The 20,864-nt window shown below is 45.1% G+C and overlaps 1 protein-coding gene across 2 annotated transcripts; it reads right to left on the bottom strand.

The window, feature by feature from the left end:
- Positions 1-1,220: 1,220 nt before the first annotated feature.
- Positions 1,221-19,390, bottom strand: BAG3 (BAG cochaperone 3). 2 transcript variants are annotated; one of them, XM_080401224.1, is made up of 4 exons: positions 18,903-19,390; positions 7,261-7,617; positions 4,783-5,163; positions 1,221-2,530 (listed from the first exon to the last, which is right to left on the bottom strand). In XM_080401224.1, the coding sequence occupies exons 1-4, from the start codon at positions 19,086-19,088 to the stop codon at positions 1,760-1,762; spliced, it is 1,695 nt and encodes a 564-aa protein (XP_080257350.1). In that variant the 5' UTR covers positions 19,089-19,390; the 3' UTR covers positions 1,221-1,759. The 2 variants fall into 2 exon arrangements, with proteins under 2 accessions (XP_080257350.1, XP_080257351.1); XM_080401225.1 differs by lacking the exon at positions 18,903-19,390 and adding an exon at positions 18,305-18,863.
- Positions 19,391-20,864: the final 1,474 nt, after the last annotated feature.

The following is a 20,864-nucleotide window of genomic DNA, read 5'->3' as shown; positions in this document are numbered from 1 at the left end:
GCTGATTTTCCTTGATTTAAATATTTTTGTTACATGATGTCAGAGATGCATGTCCTCAACTGAAATTTAACCCTGCAGGAGAATGTGTCACTGAAGTGAGTTCATACAAGAATTATGCAGGCAGATGAACTTTCACACCTCTTCTGCTAGAATGCCTACCATGCTGCTCCAAGAGCTAGAGTAGCCAAACAGTTACAAGACATTGTGTATTCTTACATGGCATTGTTGACTATCAAAATGAAACTAAAAGAAGCATCAACCTTCTACTTACAACTAACCAGACAGATCACAGCCCAACTGTTACTTCACAACACTTGTTGCATTACAAGTCACATGCTATATTGTTATTTTAATGTAACAAGTGACAGTTCTAGACGACTGCTCTCAACTTGCCTCTTAAAACAAGGTTTCTAGATGGGTTTAAACCTAATTACCAATCTAATCTCATGATTCAGAGTGTAATTCAGTAAGTAATCAGTTGCCTTCAAACAGCTATACTGAAGTTTCCTCATATGCTATCAGGTAAAAAAAAAAAAAAAATTGTTCATTTTACAAATGCAAGTCAAAGGTAACTTTTGGAGTTTGTTCATGACCCCTTCATCCTTTGCACTCATTCTGCACTGGTCTGACTCTGCTGCTTCCATTTTACAAGGATGTAGCTGAAGTATGTTTTATGTCCCTTGCTTAAGCCTAAGTTGCCAATCACTTAGAGCAACCATGAAGTATTGCTTTAGTAGTTCACAAAATGAAAAGACTACCTCTTAATTATATTTGCTCTATGAATACAGAGTGTGTTTGGCTGGAAATTCAGAAGTAGTTGTTAATAAAAAGACTACTGAGTTTGCAGAACAAGTTCAGATGCTGGAAAGTAAATTTCTGTAAGACAACAGCAGTAGATACAGATTTCTTAATGTTATAAACACTTCTGTTAAATGGTTTTGAGTGGTACCTCAAATGGTGAAACTCCCAAGGCCAGGGGGAGAAGTAAAAGGAAATACTAAGCCAAATTCTTTCCTCAATTCATGTATGTGATACAGAAACAACATTAAAAGGAAGCAAGTGAAAGAAGAAAGGCACATTTTGGTCTTGATGAGAAAGCAGCTATCAGACAAACTACAATGATGTGCTAAAAGAAAAAAAAAAATATCTGTGTTTAGAAGAGTGTATTTGAAACCATATACTGCCCTTACATTTCCAGCTTATAAAATCACAGGACTAAATTAGGCTTCTATATTATTTTATTTCCCTCTTAAAATATAGCATTGAAGTCCTGCACACATATAAATATCCCTACAGTTTCTTACACACTTTCTATCCATCATTACTTAAAGTGCCCAACTGTGAACATTAAAAATAAAAACATTACTGTTAAGAGTGGCTATACTTAAAAGAAGGACTGGTATTCTGACTATGCAGGCCACTGATTTTACAAAAATCACCTGCAAAAGAATACACCCTAAACAACACGCATCAATATTAACCCTGAAGTAGCTGGCTTTTTTCCTCCACTCAGCTGATCTACAAGTGATTAATGTACAGGGTTTATTTTTGAAACATGTCTTTTACATAGTGTAAGAATAAAGGATAAATGCATTACTTTCTAACTCCCTCCTTCCCCCAACAGAGTGTTTACTGTGTCCCAAGCTGCTATGTTGATTAAAAACCAGTTGAAAAGAGCTCTGGAAATGCATGCAACTTAAAATTCACTTAAACACACTTCAAGTTATAAAGTCTGAGAGATTTTAATTTCAGCACATGGCTATGGTTCAGTTGGATTATTAGATGTGTTTGTTGTAGTGGTGAGATTGGTAAACACTTCCTCCTTAGTTTCAGGCTGATGTCTTTCCACTTTGGGTTCCTCTTTGGCATCTTTGTTACTGGCATCTCCCTTGCTCTTGACTACCACAGGCTCAATCTCCATGATTTCCTGTGGTGGTTTAGGCTCTGGCAAGTTTGGCTGAAGTCCATCAACTTGAACAGGTTCTGGGACATCTTCTGCTTTCTGTTCAAGTCTTTCCAAAATGTTCTGGACCTTCCTTACACCATCTCTCCTGGCCTGGCGCACATCCGCACGACCCTCGGGGTCCACCGAGTCTAGGGCTAGCAACTCTTTGGTCAAGTACTCTTCAATCATCAAGTATTTTTTGTCAGTTTTCTTGCCTTCAAAGGAGTCGACTGCCTGCTCAAGCATTTGTACTTTCTCCAGAATTGCCTCCACTTTCAAAACACCAGGATGCTTTTCAGGTTCTCCTGTTTCCATCGTCTTCGGTGTTGCTGCTTCTTCAGGAGGTGGCCTTTCCTGGGGGGGAACAATCTTAGCTGGGCAGGGAACTTTTTTGTCAACTTTCTCTGCCGTGGCTGGAGGCTTCTGGGGTGGTAGTTTAGAATCTGGTTCTTGGTGGGTGACCTGAATTGGGATGTAAGATGATGGTGCCTCACTTTCGGGTGGGACTGCCTTGTTTTCGGGTTTGATTTCAGGTGGTGGGGATGGTTTCAGTGGTTCTTGAGGTGGGGCTTGTTGCTGAGAAACCTGGTGAGCAAGGCAAGTTTGTGTTGAGACACAGTGAACAGCACTCCTTATTTCCTTCTAAAGAACAAGAAATCTAACATCCAATTTTCTGTACTTCTAGAAGTGCAATTTTTGCACGCACCAGATGATTAACTTTTCCTGTGCATTGCTGAATTTTACTGTTTGAAAATAAAACAGCACTGTGCTGAAGAGTTCAGTTGTTTCCAAGCCATTGCTGATTACATGCACCAATGAACTCTTAAGACATTAAATTTCAACCCACCAAATCCTGCCCATGCTCACTAAAATCAGCCCTAGGAGCAGTTTTATAAGATTATCACCTTAAGAGCAAAGCCCTCACCTGACTTAAGCCAGTAAGATTTGTTGCAGCTGACTGCAGCACAGTCGAGATTTCATCCCCAGCGCACCACTAACTGAGAGCTGTCGGAAAACTAACTACTTTTGAGTTTTAATCACATTTTGGGCTATTCTCATCCTGTTCCCATTTTCAGGACATTCCTTTTTTTACTGCTTGTTTTTACTTCTACTGGTTCTATCTTTACAGTACTTACATGAAGAGGTTACTATGTCAATCTTATTACACTGTAGTGATTAGAGACAATCCCTAGGGTTACTACAAATCTAACTGTTATCAAATCTGAAGTTGCTTGAAATTGAGATTGTATTTGAAATCTTAGCAGAAAACTAGAATTAGTGAGACCTGTATTCTCCTTCCCCTGCCACCCCCTCCACTTACTTGTGCATATATACCGTGATTTTGGGAAGGTACTACATCCAGCTCTCACGGATTAACATGGCTGAAGCAAAATTACTTGGTTTAAATGTAAATGTGTAGGTAAGTAAACGGCCTACACTGACAAGCTGTTACTGCTTTTAAGCACAAAATTTGATTAGGGAACTCAATTCACACCTGTAAAAATAAGTTAGCATTGTAGCTGTAATCAGCTGGCTCAATATTAGATCAAACTTGAAATTTAGACAAAAGTACGTAACTATTTATAATGAAAAACAAGAAAGAAGTTGTAAAAATGAGGATGTTACAAATAGTTAATATAACCTAGCCTTGGGAGAAGGAATAGACACCACAAATACCTCAAGTTGGGGCATAACAAGGTAAGCTCCAAGAGAATGAAATGGTTAATGAGACCAAACAAGAATTACTTGAACTAGGCATGAACTACTCTAATTAGCATACTAAAACATCCACCCTCCAGCAAAGAAAGCCCCCTACTAACAAAGCCCCCTCCCCACAGAACATGCAAGGTGAGAGAAAATAATGCTGTACCTTTAAACAGAAATGAGGCTTGTAAGAACCAATGAGAATTAAATTATTAATTACTAAATGTAATTGTAAACCCTTGTTCAAAGTGTATAAAATGTTTTACAATGTGTGAAGAGGAATGCTAGCTTTGTGCATTTAGCAGCTAGCTCCCATCTCTGCGCAGACATGCAATAAATGGTATCTTGACTCTTTGCACACTGACTAAAGAACTCCCTTTGTGAGACAACATAACGCAGAACGTGCCATTAAATCTGAAGTCTTCAGCATTTTGTCCTAGTACCTGGGTTTTCAAAAGTATCAACCTAATACTTCTCCTGTCATTTTTTTTTGTTCGTTCACATTTTTAATGTGAAATCTCTCCAGAGAGGAAATCAAGTCTTGTTTTCGTACATACCCTCTTCCACACACTCGGTTGTCAAATTCCCAGTAGTCCTTAGCTGTAGTTTTAGTAAGAATTTTAACATGGAAAAAATGTCTAATGAGCAACATGTTCTATGAGCAAGAGCATGCTTCATGTAGGAAGAACAAAAAGCTCAGACTAGATTTTGGTGATCCCTCTTTCTTCATGACTAAAATTACTTTGTTCATCTGATGCTATCCTAAATGGTTCTGAGACATCAATGAAGTGTATTTACACAGATGTCATAAATCCCAGAGACCTGACTTTCTTCTCACAAACATAATGCAACATCAGTGACCTCAGTGTAATTACACCAAATTATACTCTGACGAGAGGAAAATCAAATTGTGTGTTAAATCGTATTTCAGTAATCTAAAGACTCCACACTCCCGATAGGTGGAAAGGCAATTTGCTTGTAACATTATCTCAGTATCTCCCGGTTTGTTTTAAAGCCAGAAATAGAGTCTGCTTTATGTGCTTTCACATACCTGTGAGTACAAGTTAATTTTTCAGCTCCGGCCACACTGAACAAAATACCTGGCAGGTAACTCCCTTCCCCATTCTACATACCTGGGGTCTGTCTACAACTGTCTGCACTCGGATGGGAGCTGGGGGCTGTATCTGGGTGGTAACTCTGGCTGGTGAGCTTTCACGGCTCGACGAGCCTCTCTGAGACACTCTGAACGGAGACTGCGCTCGTGCCGTCTTGGGCTCCCTCTCATCTGGTTGAATTCTATGAAACACTGGTTGGTGGGCTTGGTATTCACTCTGCTGGGCAGGGTAGTGGGTCTTCTGTGCCTGATGGTAGACTTGTGTTGGTTGCCGTTGGATATTTTCGTGGATCACAGGAATTGGAATATAACCACGAGGAAGCTGATGGCTTCCTGCATTGGGTCTGCCAGAGGACTGAGGGGAAGCGGTTGAAGAATCGGAAGCTCCAGGAGATTGAGGCTGCCACAAAAACAAAATCCATTATTGTATTTTAACCATTTTGTTCTCACAGTACTTTTAGTTTCCAAAGAGAAAAGGAGATGGTCACAGAAACTGAACTCATGTTTCCAGCACACAAGGGATCCACTTCCTTGGTTTTTTGGCCAAGGGCCTCACTAGATAAAACCACAGAAGTTGAGAGCATCATTATAACAAGTAGAAACCTGAGCTACAGCATTCCCAGCCCTCAAATGAGCAGGGAGTGGATGCTCAGTCAGAATGTTTGCTACTTTTGCATGGCTGTTCCTGTCTAAGCCTGTTAAATTTGAGGTAAACTGAAGTTAAGCAAACAAATTACATGCTGGAGACAAAAAAACAACCCCATAACAGAGGCATACAACATTTAGACTTCTGATCCCAGTCACACTAACAGATTTTGTTTGTTTGGGGTTTTTTGTTTGTTTGGTTTTGGTTTGGTTTGTTTTTTTAAGCATGTAATTGAGTAGCAGGCTATGGCAATGCACATATGGCTAATGCTCCCTTTCCCCCCCCAGGCCCTCCCAACACCTTAGCCCCTTGGCACCAGCAGCAAAAGCCACACTAGCTTCAACCTGCTGTTAGCAGAAGTAAGCACTGGGCTCACTGCAGAATCCAGTTCCCAGCCTGTTCCAATTTGTGGGTCTGCAGTTTGGGGAAAGGCAGTTTGTTTGCTCACAGCTCCCTCCCACCGCCTGCTATGCCAATCCATCACCTCACCTACTCTGCACCAATGCCAGCAGCTGCCAGGCTATTCTCTGACCAGTTTCACTCACTAAGAGGAAAAAAAATTCTTTCCTGATGGGTTTGTTACACAGCTCAGTGAAAGCCTGGAGCTGGCAGAGGAGAGAACAGGACCACACAGCCAGAAGACAAGAAAAGGGCATGGCAAGGCAGAAGGGGAACATGACCCTTCTTTCAGTGCTGGTGAACTGCCCAGCTGCCTGTGAAAATGCTGGTTTGCATTACGGTACCCATCCTTACCACTGCTGGTAGCCTTGTTGACATGGGGTCTGAAGGTACAATCACAGGCTCTGGTCAGTCGATACCTACACTGTGCTGCCTAAAGCTTGTAACAGCAAGTTCTGAGGTCCTCAGTAGTTATCTCAGAGGACTTCAGTAAGAGGCACAGAAGACATGTTCCTGAAGCCACTCTACATACAAGGCAAAGCTGTGCAGTGTTGGGAGAAGGAAAAGCTGAGCCTCTTGTCCTGATACTGCATGGACAAGGCATCGTTAATCAAGACAACTGAAGAAACCTGCTAACAGAATTTTAATTATGTTCCTCAGACTCCAGACAGGGTTCAGAAAAAGCCACCACCGCTGAATTACAGACCTGGTGAAGGCTGAATTTCCTGCTCATCTTACTTTGAATAAAAATGAGGATGGTATTTCCATATATTACAAGAACATCAATTCTTTAAAATGTCTAGAGAGAACAGGCAAACCAAAATCCTGCCTTCTGAAACAAAAAGCAAGCAGGGTGACTTTTTTTTTTTTTTAAGAGTTCACAGTTTGAAAATATTCTAACATGCCACTGAAGGACAAAAATACTTCACAATTAACTTTTACATCCATATGGATGTAAAATCTATACACTGAATACACCTGAAATATTAAATTGGGAAGTAAAGATCACAGCAATAGGACTTGTGAAATGGTCTGGGTTGTTAGCCAACTGGCCACTTCAGTTTTGTCTCTCCTGCTTTGATCACTTCAGTGTGACTCATGGTGCAGAACAGAGAAGACTTTATATCCTCCGCTTGTGGGGGAACCAGTATAAACAATCCTCCCCTGCTGCAGGCCCTGGGCAGCTCTGAGGCTCCCTTTCTGCAGAAGCCATTTACACGCATTGATTTCTGCAGAACCATTCTAGAATGAAAGCAAGCTATGCTAGAAAAACCTTACATATTTATGCTGCCATGACTGTGCACTTTTGCATTTTAATACTCTGGAAGTATTGGGAAAATGCAATCCTGTGGCAAGTTTGGCTTTCTGAAGGATAAACTACCCGCGTGACATTCAGGCCATAAATGCTGCAAGGACCAACGCAAACACACCCCAGCAACACTGACAAGTTACCTCGGGTCCGTGTGCGGCCGGCGCTTGGGCTGCTGCAGCTGCTGTTGTCTGTCCACATTGTTTATCTGTCTGAGAAGCCTCTGGCGGTCCCCTCGGAGGGGACTCAGGGCCGGCATAGGCCCCCCTTAGAGGTGGCTGTGCCTGCACCGTAGTAGGCACAGCTTCTGTCTTGTATCGCTGCACACCAGGCTGTGGAGCAGAAAAGCACGGGTGCTGCTGTCTGCCATCGATGCCCTCATGGATGACAGGAATAGGGATATAGCCAGCCCGGAGCTTGGGGTATCCCATGTTTCCTTCTCTTGCTGGCAGCTGCTTGGGGCTATCACGAGATGGACCATTTGCTGATGACTGGCCTTCCTAGAAGTTAAAAACATCACATAGCACTTGGTAGCTCAATACATCTGGCAAGAAAGAACTGCCCTAAAGGTCTGTCCCAATATCAGCTGCATATAAGAAGCTCTGACTCTCTCAGGTCCGTGCAGGGCAGCTAACAGCAGGTGCTAACACCCCAGATCTGCAGGCAAGAGAAGAGACGAAGCTAAAAAAAAAAAAAATCTGCTTACGTATGAGGCTTTTACCCTCACTTCTCATAACTACCAGCTTTGGCTTTAAAACACCTGCCTAATTACAGCAGGATCTCTTACTTAGTGTGCATTACTTGCATTTAGCCAACAGCCCACCCCTTCAGATGGAGCTCTTCCAATTCAACAAAGTTTGTGTGGGACCAGAGGCATTTCCTTAGTACCTCTCAGAACTCACCCGTGCTACAGGTAACATCTGAAAAGGTACTTCCAAGGAAGCCTAATCCCACCAGAAGCACAATGTATGTTGGTATTACTCTTCCCACTGGCTATCTGAGCAGTATGATGCTGCATACTGAAGAATATATTCACTTTCAGCAAGGTGAGGATCCAGTTCAGCAAATACTGAGGGAAAAGACGACAGGATAGCGTAATGAAGAGGAAAACCACTGAAAAGCAAGCTGAAATCCTGTGTCGCCTGAGTATGTTACCAGACAATGTCAAAGCTCTGGCAAGGGTGGAAGTGGTTTGTACTAAGAGCCCTCACAAGTCCTCTAGTAAGTTCTTCCTGCATCGGTCATTCTATTTTGAGGCCTCACGAGGGCCAAGTTCCAGATGTATCTCTAAGTCAGATCATATAACAAGCACCTCTGTCATTCAGAGGGTAATGTCATTATTCAGTAAGAGGAGAATTTAATAAGGGGACATATGGTGCAAGTGTTGGAAACCCTATTTTTAAAGAGGTGTTTAAGCAGCAAAAATATTTTATGTTGCTTCTGTACACATTAACATACTCATTTATTAAGAATATTTTACCAACCTGATTTTGAGTGTTCTTTCTGTATGACAGTATCCCCTTAAAAAGTAATTTCTGAGAATTCCTGTAAACAGTGAAACTGCAGAGAATAAAGGCGATTATGTAGGCAAGCTATTAAAATAAAGGTAGCAAGTACTCAAAGGACCAAGTTCAAAGTCAGAGCCCTGATGCTGCATTTCCTTTTACTCATTAAAAAAACCCTCCACAAACAACGGAAAAATTCTGGAGAAGGCACAAAGGAGAGCCAGGCCTAGAAAGTTCGCACAGAGAAGTAATCTTAAATTGGCTTTTCCAGTTGCAGAAAAAGGATGATCTCATGCCAAGGTCTGCACCGGATCCACTGCTGACCGATGAGTCATTTTCAGTTCACCCCACCAGGAAACCGCATTCCTCTGCTCCGCACAGGCTGTCAGGGGGCTTCAGGACCCCAGGCACCAACAAGCATTTCCCAGTTCACCAGCATGGCCCCGAGCCCACAGCACTCCCGGCAGCCATCTCTCCCAGGATCTGGAGGGATGCAACGTTACGCCAGCAAACTGCATTTGCCGGAAAATAAATTTGAGGTGTGCTCAGCTAGCAACAATGTGAGGCAGAGCCAGAGCCAAATGTTTGCCAGCGCGTGGAGCCGAGCAGGCTGCCGAGCTGGGAGGGAAACCGATGGTTCGACAGTCGGAAGAAGCACCTTGCTGCTCGCCCGGTGCTGACTCCGGCATTCTGCGCCCAGCGTGCCCCAGCTGCTCCGCACAGTCTCCCTGACGGAGGGAGCAGGCGGGTGAAACAAGAGAGTTTTCTCAGGACACAGGCTGCCAGCCACCCCACCTACAGGCACGGCTCCCCCGGCTATAAAAAGGAGATTCACTCACTTCCAGCCTTGCCAGACTCCCTGCAGAAAGGGTCGGGGCAGCAGCACCTATAGATGCCCTGACATGAGAAGGCTCTCTGCCATGCTTGCTCCGTTTCACCTGGGTGGGTGACAGATCTGCCCTAGCTGCCAGCTCTTCTCTTGGCATTTTAGGGGTCTAATGTTCTGAACTGCTCCATTTGGGGATAAGACCTTCCATCTTCTGGAGTAAGCCACAATGACAAATGCTTGCCAAGGCTTCAACAGGGACAGTGTCCCACTGCCTTCCTGCCCGCCCCCCCCCCCCCCCCCCCCCTTGACACCCTCCTGGGAGTCTGACCATGGGCCTTCCCCTCCCTCGGCTTAATTTTCAGACCCTTCAGGCTGCCCTTGTTTTGAACCCTTTTTTTTTTATCTTTGCAATCTGAGAAATCTGCCTCTGCAACTTAAGCCCTGGTAAGAAATACAAAAGAGCCAGCCCAAAACCAAAGAAAAATCAGGTTGGACTGCTTTTTCAGACCGTTCAGTTTATATCCAAGGTTAAACTTCTGGCAAGTTTAATGCTTTTTTTAATAGAAACGCCGGCCCCTGTAGGAGCCACAGCATAAACTATACTCTCATAACCTGTCATTTATTCTTACAGCTTCAGACAAGCTGTGCTGCTCCTGGGGAAGTCAGTATTTTGAACTGGTCCTCTGATCCAGGCATTTTTTCCCATGAAGTCAGGTCTGCTAACCACAGACCAATTTTTGTGTGTGTCTCTTAACAGCACAGTCACACTGCAGCAGTTCTCAGCAAAGGAACAAGTGCAGCATCCCTCCCCCCCCATCAGTAGCTCAGATCCCTCTGCTTCACAGTTAGGAAAGGTGCTCTCATCACAACTGCTCTTCCTGACCCACACTGTTCTCTTCGACACTGAACTGGTATGTAACTCTAAAAAACTGGCTCGCACAAGCAACTGTTCTAATCACCACATCCTCAACATTCCTTCTTTCCTGTTCCCTTTCCTCCCACCATTTGGTATGTCCATGAACACACACAATCCCGTGTACTTTGAAACGCCCTGCACTGAGGAATGACACCACAGCACCACGACTGAAGACTAAAGAGGCCTTGGGTTCAGGAAGGTGGCTGCAAGTGGTTTAAGTTCATTTTTAGTGAGAATCCAGCAGAACAGTGAGTGCATGTGGATCCCAATACTCCCCCATAGTCAAGCTTTTCAGTTCTGCTTGGTGCATGGAAACCTGCATTTCCAGCCTGGACAAACAGGTTCTGGAAGGCTTCAGAAGCTCAGGTGTGCCTGGGGACACTGCAGCCAAGGAGGAGGAATGGAATCGAGCTCTGGAATACTCTAGTCTTAACACTACAGAGCAGAGATTCATGGGTTCCTTCTGAATACTTTTAATTCCCATCCCACAGGAGAGGTAGCCAGGAGACCAAAAATGGCTGTGTTTTGTTTTCATTTGCCTCCCATCAAATAGTTCTTGCTCATTATATTAACAAACATGTTATCTGAAAAAGCCCAGAGCTCACATTTAACACAAATCTACACAGAGAGATATGACCAATAAACAACTGACAAGCCTTAGTCCACCATCCTTCCTAGTTTAAGCACAAATACCAGAAAACCACCTCATATTACTGCATTTAAAAAGCTGAAGTAAATTTCTCCTGCCCTCAATCCAAGGAAACAAAAAGTTCTTGACAATAAAGTTGAGGAAAACTGTATTATTCTCAGAGTATCAATGAATTTTCCTCATAAGCAGCAGGGTTGACCACCAGCACCGCCGGAATCCTGGCTGGGATCACACGTTTGTTTTACATTTAAGAGACAGAATCCCCAAAAAGGACAGAGCACAAAAATGCAGAAGTCTCCCTCTAGCAGCTCAGAAATGTTAACAACAGTCCTGGCCTACACTGCATGTAGGCCTGAATCAGCCAGCAGCTCAGACCCCATCCACCATTTCAGGAGGTGCCCAGCAAGCGTCAAGGAGTCACCATGGCCAGTCAAACGAGAGAAGAGCATCGCTGTGTTTTGGACAAGCTGCAGGCGGGAGAGCCAAGCTGCGCTGGGAGATCTGCTCAGCAGGAATGACAGCGCTCCCACCTCTCAGGACGAGGACATGCGTTTCTGTTGTGAGGCCATCACCATGATAAATAAAGGTGCAGCCAGTACAAGTTGTGCAATTGGAAAAAACACTTCATACCCCCACATCCTACTCTTGGCTTCCCATGGGAAGGGCATAGTCAGGAGTGACGCTAAAATCCTCAAACTTGCTCAGATTTTAAGTCAGTTCTGACACTGTGTGGCATTAGACTGAAGAACACTGACAGCAAGAGAAAAACCACAAAAAAGAACTCCTGGTACAGCTGTACTATCTATCCGGAGTAGATAATGGCATAACTCCTAATGGGTCCTGGTGGCTGCTTAAGTGCTATTCCAGACTGAAACGCAGAAACCTGCAAATTCAGTCACTGCTGATGCTAGCAAACTGCCACTGGAGTCATCCAGATGGCTGTACTAATGGAATGAAATTAGATTACTTGAATAGTTCTACCAAACTTGCAATCTCCTTTCTGAGACTCCTTGCACAATACATTTTTCCTTCCTCTTATACTGAAGTGGTCTATAGAAAAAGTTAAAAAGCTGGTTTTGCTGCCATCATACTGCCATGTTTCTTGACCTGTACTGATACTATTTGCAGTACAGTGAATTAAGTTCTCTAAAGCATGTTATGCATTATACACACATGTAGCACCTTTGCAGCTCTTGCAAAACAGCAATGCAAATATTTGAATTGTGCTTGTTTTGTAAAGATGATCCAGCAAAGGAACACAAATTTCACTAACATTCCCAAGAGATGAACGATCTCTTTCTGTATGCAAACAGAAGGTCTACTGACTTCAGTACATTCTGAACTTCTAAGCTGCTGCTATAAAGTATCATGCAAATGAAAGCACTCTGGTTGCTCAAATGACTGGGAAAACGCCAGTATTTGAGAAAATGTGACTTGAGAGAACAGCTCCTGTGATTTTAAGCCAGATCCTACATATTCAGCAAGAAGGGAGTAATACAATTCTGTTCTTCCACAACAGAATACAACAGTAACTAAAACCAGTGACCAAAATACCACAAGTAAGTTTTCTTTGCACATATATTCAAATTATTTTTTTATCAGACGCTGCCATAATAACCAAAAGTGCCAGCAGTACCCAATAATTCTATCCAAGAATGGTGTACCAATTCCAGTTATTAAACCCCCACCATTTTATGTCTTGGAAAGGCAAAACTTTAACCATTAGAACTAGATTTCACAACCACTTGTGTTTTACTTTTGGCCAGACCTTTTCTTTCTTTTCTGTTGTACTAAGTAAATAAATCAAAACTACCACACTAGCTTTGCCACTGGCAGAAATCGGCATATCCAAGTACTCCTAAAAAGTTTCTCAACACTGCTTTCTGTTTAAGCATATTAATAGTACAACATTAGCATAAAGTACATTTCATTAATACTTCCCAGAGAAGTAGACAAGTGGGAAGGTGGAGAGTGATTTGCTCTCAGCGCTGACCCCTGACTTCCTCCTGTCGTGCTTCAGCTACTGAAGGTTTTCACATGCTCACTCTTTTACTCATAATTTGTGCTTAAATATATATACTGAGCACATAGGCATTTAAGCAAGATATCATTAGCTAATGACTGAAGGAACCATGAATAAGCTCAGTCGCATGAGCTGTCTCAGTAGAACTCTGTTGGTCACATCATGTAACCCATTTATATGCCAAGCTGCTTTTGATGTTTCCCTTGTTGAATGCTGAGCTCTATTTCCTAACATACACATGTATAGGCAAATAGGCCTTTTGTTCTCTCTTGTAATCATCATGTTGTGTTACGCACGTATTACATTAACATATGCTCTAATGATGAAGCACAATGATGTCATTAGAAATAAATAAACACCATTAAAAATTTAAGGAGAAATCTATTCCTAAGCTTTCCAGAACAGAAAGCCTTACTGGAGCAAGTAACGTTGGCTATCTTGCAGGCCAATCTTGTTTCAGAAACTAAAACTGTTCTTCTTTTGATCACTAAGACAATTCTTTCTTTGGCTAAAATGCCTTGGTGCAGACAGGACAAAACTTGCCCTTTATGCCCATGAGTGGAAGTTGGCCCATGCACCAAAACAATCCGATGGGCCAAACTGAACATATTCAGAGAAAGCAGCACTGACTGCTACAAAGAGTAAGCACTCTTAAGAGAGCTGGTATCACTACCCATCCTATCAGCTCTTTAAAGAAAAGCTCTTTAGAGTGCCAACAGAAATATCCTTGTCAAGGGTGATGAGAATGACACACTTTATTCAGTTATTTCTGTTCACTGCCTGCTTACCTAAGCAGCAGGTGGTCAACCTGTTGCTTTCCTGCTATTAGCTGCGAGCCAGAAATGTGGAACATGGAACAAAGTACAAGCCTCAAGAACTAGCAAAACACCAAAGCATAAAAAAGGTGAGTAAGTAGCTAACAATTGAAGAGTTGGCTGTGAATTGCACAGGTTATTGTTAGGATCTACATGTTCATTCATATTTCATTTCGCATACAGAAGTTTTCTGACCTCCTTGAACAACCATTTTCTAGCACTATAAAAACACCTGCTACACTGCACCCTATTTATCCATTACAAGGCTTTGCCATCAGCCATTTAAACAAACAAAAAAAGTACTTTCATGCTACCTGACCTACTGGGCAATGTTAGACAAGTTGCTTCCCCACTCCACATCTCATTTTCCTGTCTGTAAAACCAGGAAGGAAAAATAAAGAAAGAAAGAATCAAACCAACAGCTTCTACAACATGTCTGAAGATACATTTTTTTGTCTATAATTAAGTAATATAACTCATGTGAACAAGCCATTTATTCCATTTCATATTTCTGTTTCACTTGGCAAGGAGAGGGCATAGCTGCCACAGAAAGAGGTGGAGTTGCCCAGAGAGTGATACTGTCTGTATACCCCAAAGCCTGTTAGGATTGTTGCCTGCCTTATCATTGTTCAAGTGGTAACAATTCTATTTTTCCATAACCACACAGCAGAAGTCCTGCCTGTGTGTATGTTGTAAAATATAAAAATATGATTCATAGGTAAGAATGCTGCCCCCTGGCACAAATACTCTTCCTTCCTCCTTTAGGTAAGGGGTACACTGTGTCAGGAGTTACACAGAAACATGCAAAACCCTCCCTGCTTCTCCCTCTTGCCCAGGCAGTGCCTCGTTATTTCTAGCACCATTTCCTTGTGTTCCTTTCTCTGATTTCCAATCTGATCCACCCTTGGTTTTCAGATTAATCGGTATCTCCATAAATTAACTCCCTGCTTACCATGTTCTATCAAAGGGGGCTTGAAATAACTACACAAAGCAGCTTCAAGGAACCTGGACAAAGCCAGTACACAAGCCTCCAAAAATTCCCTACTGATAATTTTACCACTCATACATATTACGTCTTTTATATATAGCGCCTTTTTAATCCTGCAACTCACTCATTAACCTGACTGTGACAGAACACACATCAGCATAAGTAATGTAAAAGAACTGCAGGTAAGAGACACCTAAATTGTTACCTAGTCTTACATTCCCTTCGCTGGTGTGAACCACCATGGAAGGCGCAGAGTTTTCAGACAGGCTGTATTGAATTTTTAGTGCAATTTCTAATTTAGTCTCCCAAGAATTTTTCAGTCAACTTGAACGCAAGAAGTCAGTGCTCAAAAATAAGTTCACTGCTAAAGAGATGGGAATCGAGTGACTTAAGACTTATTTGGGGAAGCAGAGAGAAAAGAGACACAAGAGTCATGAAGGGTGAGGATAGAAACTGAGGTGTAGTTAGTTGTTCCCCACATGCCAACAGTGTAGGTAGCTGCTCCCCAAATACCAGCGAAGCCATCCATGGCTGCTCCTCGCTTCCTTCAGGCCTGTGCAGTCATTGTTGCAACCAACAGATGTATCACTTCACCGACTGCTCCCAGACTTTGTGGCTGGCTGCTACAGCTTTTATCTCAAACCTAAAGCATTAGTGAGCTATCGATCACTGTAATATTAGTCCAGTGAGGCTCAGCACAGTCAATTCCTTTGGTCTATTTTTAGCTACAGCATTTCCCGTTGGGTTTACTGCATGTGGAAACAACATATGGAAGGGGCATCAATAAATGTTTATACAAGCCTCTTTCTGTTTTGTCCTTTAAATGTAATTATTTTTGCCAACACTTTGGGGAATACCGAAAACAACCATTTAACACTAAGGCAAACTTGCAGAAAGTATGCTGAGCTGTGATGGCATAAGCTAACACAGAAAACACCAACAACAGGTAAGCACAGGAAAACAGTAATTCAACCAAAAAAGACAGGCAGAGTGACACTGCTACTAAATGCTCAGTAGAAGTATGCATATACAGACTTAGTGATATTGATTGTACCTTTTCCTTTGACTGTCTTATTAACTAATTACACACTTCAAAGAAAGTAATTATAGTCTACCAAGAGGTTTGGTTAATAAATGTTTTTCAGTAATTTGCAAAGTCATGACTTCTCACTGGAGTAGGGTAAGAGATCTTCTTTTCTTTCTCTGGAAGGCCTCCCTAGTCCAGCCTTACACTGCAGTCATTTCATACAAGTCATAAAACTAAACACGCAGAGGAGGGACACCCATCCTTTAAGTAAGCAAAAAAAAAAAGGCCAGACTGAACGAGAAAACAACAAGAGTGCCACCTGAATCTATGAACACATCTAAAATACATATTTAAATGCAAAAAAAAGGTCTGGTTCTGTTGACTTAAAATGGCTCTGTCATGGGTTAAAATTTTAGAAGAGCCATTTCTCATTTTACCTGATTATGTATCTGGTATGGTTTGCTGCAGTCAGCGTAGTTACACTGACGTGAAGCCTAGAGTAATGGGAAGATCAAGACCATCCAATTGGGAAAAACAGAACTTCATTATTAATACTGTCTCGGCTACGTTACTTAGCCAGAAAAGCCCAGCTGGCTTTAGACCTGTGGCTCCATTCGTTGCCCACTTACAGTGTAATACCTCATTTCATTGCCAAGATCTCTTCAGAAAGGGAACAAATATTCAGGGAGAATACTGACAGCCATAGTGTGAAGGTTATTTAAAGACTATCATAAAGGTGATTAAAAAATCACCTGATTTCAGAGAAAGCAAGACATCAGTAAACTCGGTACAAGTCTGAGCTTTGTATCATCACCCTTGAAGGTGATGAAGGTACTTGAAGTCTTACACACAGTCAGCCTCTCCAATTCTCAGCTCACTTCAAAAGCTCCCAAGTTCTCATTTGGGCTAGACTGAGAATAAGGAAAATCAGAAAGCTGTTCATACCTAGTCCCTCCCTGCATCTGTGATTTTGTCCTTTCTAACCGTTTCCATTTTTTAAAAAGTAATGCCTTCAAAAATCACTGCTGGATTTGAAATGCAGTATCAGTGGGTAAGCTGTCTTCTTTGGCATTGCCTAGCTAAGGAAATATTTAGGAAGAGAAATATTTCCTTGAGCCCAATTCCAAGATTCTTTTGCTAAATAGTACCCACGTCCTTATGAAATACACTGGTACTTAACAAGCAAGTGATTTCAGAAGCTGTCCATTAATTCCAGCAGATATTCTTAACTCGAGGCTCTGACGAATGGCTGTACGAGATCAGTTACACACAACTTCTATCACCATAAACTGGAGCTTTTATTCCTTTCAACAATGTTTGCCAGGAACACCCAAAAAATCAACAATTCTCCAACATTCATTTCTGGAAGCACTTCTGTCTCTCTCAGTGAATGATCCCAAAGCATACACACATTTCTGTTTATAGTGAGGAATAAGATTTTCCTGTTTGGAAAAAGGTGTATCCCACATAAACCATTCACAAGCAGGTGCAACTCTACCTGTAATAACCCATGCAAGTCAGCAAGAGGAAGCACTTTTCATTACCACAGATTTCACATCAGAGAGGGGTGAAAATATTTGGGGCTTTTTTTTCCATGGAACCCACTCAAGCAGAGTACTGATCCATCAGAGTAGCTGAGAATATTAAAAGCAGCTTAAATACGACCTTTCAGTTAAATAGGTTAGTTTCAAGCGGTATTTCCACAACAGAAGCTCTGAGTGAACACTGCACTCTTCTCAAGTATGTTTTATGGCTATAAAACCCCCCATACTAGGTATTATTTTTGTTGCCACAACAGCCCACGTTAGCAGGTGCCTCATCACAGCAGGAAAATGGTGCCCCTGAAACAGAGTTAAAGCCCTTTTTCTATGCCAGCCTCAATATTCGTATTATCGTTACATTTTTCTAAGACCTCTCTGTATTATTACTAGAATTATGTCCTTTATTTATAGATCTAGCCCTGAGCAAGCTGCAGTGGGGGTTAGTTTGTGGCAGAAGAGCCCGTGGCTGCCCTCGCACAGGCGCCTGCTCACAGCCCGCACTCGCAAACCGGGCAACTGCTATTTTAAGACGCAGTCCGTTCTTAAAATGATAAGTTATGCCGAGTGCTTCGACCCGCACCTTCTACGCGAGGCCGGAGCAGAATAGCGGCAAGGGGCACTGCGCAGGGCCGCTGCGGCCCCGCCACCGTGTGCTGGGGGCTCGGCTCACAGCCGGGGCTGCGGCGCCCGGCCCGGGGCTCCCCCGGAGCGGCACGGGCCCAGCCGGCCCCGGGCTCCCGGCCAGCCGCCCGGCTCCGCGCCGCCACCCCCGCCTCTCCCGGCGCCGGCCGCCCCGCTCCGCGCCCGGGTAACGTGGCGGAGCCCCCTCCCCGGCGGGGGGGCCCCGCCCGCAGCCAAGTGGCACGGGAACCCCGCCGAGAATCCTGTTCCCACCGGGCAACTTCTACTTCGGCTCCAGTTTCCAGCACTTTCTGCCCACAGCCGTTGCACTGCGAAATACCGGCGGGGGTCCGAGGGCTGCGCGGCCCGGAGCGGGAGGCTCTGCCCCGAGGGGCCATGCCCCGGGGCCCGGCGGGGCCGCAGCCGCCCTCCCCTCCCGCCTCTCCCTCCATGGACATATTTGGACTAAGATACGGCTTTTCTCTGAGCATGCTTGAGAGCAAAACCAGAGCGGGCAGCTGCTGAGAGAGTTTGTGACCAGACAGCGGGAAAGGAAAAGAACAAAAAAAAGAAAAAAGAAAAAATATTACCAAAAAAAAGGAAAAATAAAGATAAAAATAGAAAAGAAAAAAAACCTTGACAAGTAAGAGTCCAGGCTGGGCTTCGTATTCTTTTAAGGGTATTCATTCTTTGGGCTGCTCACAGCTGACAACCAGACCGATCAGACGCAGAGCCTCCCCACAGGCCGGATGGGCTTAACCAACTTCGAAGCAAACGCGGCCGGGCCGCGGTACCGGGCGCCGTGACGCGCCGGCGAGGGGCCCGCAGTGCGCCAGAGACAAAGGGCAGCGCCGGCCCCCCCCCGCCGTACCTGCGCCGCCGCCCGCAGCCGCGGGTCGCTCCAGGTGGTGGTGCGGCTGTTGTGATCCACGAAGAAGGGCCAGCCCGTCTGCGGGTCGATCTTGATCTCCCAGCCCGGGGGCAGCGGCTCGGCGCTGCCCTCCATCTGCGGCTGCTGCTGTGCCGGCGGCGGTGGGGAGTGCGCGGCAGCGCTCATGGCAGGCCGTGCCGTGCCGTGCCCAGTGCCGGGTGGGGGCGCCGGCCCGGCGGCTTTATCCGCCGCGGGGCGGGGGGGCGGAGGCGCGGGGCTGGAAGTGTCTGGAAACGGCGGCGCGGGGGGCGGCGGCGGAGGAGGGCCGCGGGCCGGGGGAGGGCCGCGTACGAGGAGGAGGACGGGCTGCGGACCGAGCCGGCCGGCTGGGTGGAAACTTCTGGGTGTCTCCAGCACGGCTTGGCCGTCCCGCGGGTTACCGGACGCGTCTCGCCGGGCCGGGCTGCCCTCCGGCCCCGCGGCACCGGGCAGCAGCGGGACGCGCCTCCCCGGTCCCCTGTGGAGGAGCCCGGCGGGGCCGCTCCCGGGGCAGCGCTGGGGAAGGCGCACAAGGCACTGGCTGCACCGCCCCGAGCTGCTGCGGCAGCCCCGGCCCGGCCGCGGTGTGGGGCGGCCCGTGCCCGCGGCGCGATCGCCGCGTCCCGCCGCCCCGTCAGCCCGGAGCCGCGCCCGGCGGCACTTCGCCCTGTCACTGGCGATTCGAGGTGATCGCTGACAAATAACAACAAAATCACGTTTCTTCCCGAACAAGGGCGCGGGCGGGCATTGTGCTGCAGGTCCGACTGGTCTGAACTTTCTCAGCTCGTTGCGGGTGGGTGCCCCGGCCCTCAGTTTCCCTTGGGAGCACACCTGAGGGCAGGGAACCCTCCGCGAGCTGTACAGGCCTCCCGTTCCCCGTGGGTGCTGCACCGGCGGGACACGCGCTCAGCGCGTTTGGTTTGAGGTAACTGTGCTTCACCACTACACCACTTGCAGTCAGTCATCTGACAGTCACTGGAACAGCCACAGATGCCTGTTGGTAGTTACTTTAGAAGACTGAATGCGCAGCATCCCTCAGGTGCAGACACAAAGCTATTTGCTTCAAGGAATTCAGGGTACACGTTCCTTGGAGATAGCTGCTCATTCCCCAAGTAATCTCTTACTTCAGAAAAGCCTACTCGGCCTGTTCACATCCCCGAGGGCAGTCAGGATCTCCTCCTCCTTGGGGCAGGATCAAAGAAAGATCTTTCGATACTGCTTGACACTGATCACTATTCATCTTTTGACAGAGTGACTTTTGCTTATCATACAACCCTGGTAGTTGCTCAAACTTGCTCCTTCAGTCCTGCAGCTCTTCCATCCTGTACATCCCTCACTTTTGAAGCCACGCTGTGGTCCATCACCGACCTGGATTCCTGGCCTGGTTGTTGTGTGTCTTTGACTCATAACTAGCGTCTCCTTTCAGATGCCTGTATTACCATCACCATTACTGACTTTCCCTGCAGCAACAAGGCACACACCTCGTGCATCTCACAGGCAGTCCTGGGCTGCAGTGCCTGTCTCTGGACGCATGTCCTACCTCTGCTACCTCTCCTGCTCTCTGTGACATAAGGCCTCTCTGCCCAGCCTCATGAATGTCAGCAGTTGCCTCAAAAGATGTAATATCAGAGAATTACTCCACTTCCAATCTGTAGAGATCTGCAGAGGAATTTCACTCTGTCTCCTAACAGAAAGGCATGCTTAGACCATATGTTCTGTGTAGCATATGCCAGAGTCTTTGCCAAATCAACAAAAGCAGCTGATTCAGGCAGGGGGGACACAGATGTTAAAAGGTCTTGCAGGAAAATTGCCCTTGTAAGTTGAGGAAGTGATACAGATGGGGTTTGTAGCTGATAGAGTATAAACAGAGATGTGAAGAATGGGGTTCCTTTGTTTTGCTGCAGCTGGCAGCTAACCATGTAC

This window comes from Falco punctatus, assembly GCF_963210335.1.
Source record: "Falco punctatus genome assembly, chromosome: 9".
Classification (NCBI taxonomy): Eukaryota; Metazoa; Chordata; class Aves; order Falconiformes; family Falconidae; genus Falco; species Falco punctatus.
Note: the sequence above shows the minus strand (reverse complement) of the source record. Positions and strands in the feature narration are given on the sequence as shown.

Excerpts from the sequence above, each read along its gene's own strand:
- BAG3 (XM_080401224.1), bottom strand. The coding sequence starts at position 19,088 with ATGAGCGCTGCCGCGCACTCCCCACCGCCGCCGGCACAGCAGCAGCCG. Across the intron at positions 7,618-18,902 it reads GGCTGCGGGCGGCGGCGCAG|GAAGGCCAGTCATCAGCAAA; the intron begins GTACGGCGGGGG and ends TTTAACTTCTAG. Across the intron at positions 5,164-7,260 it reads CGGCCGCACACGGACCCGAG|CCTCAATCTCCTGGAGCTTC; the intron begins GTAACTTGTCAG and ends TTTTTGTGGCAG.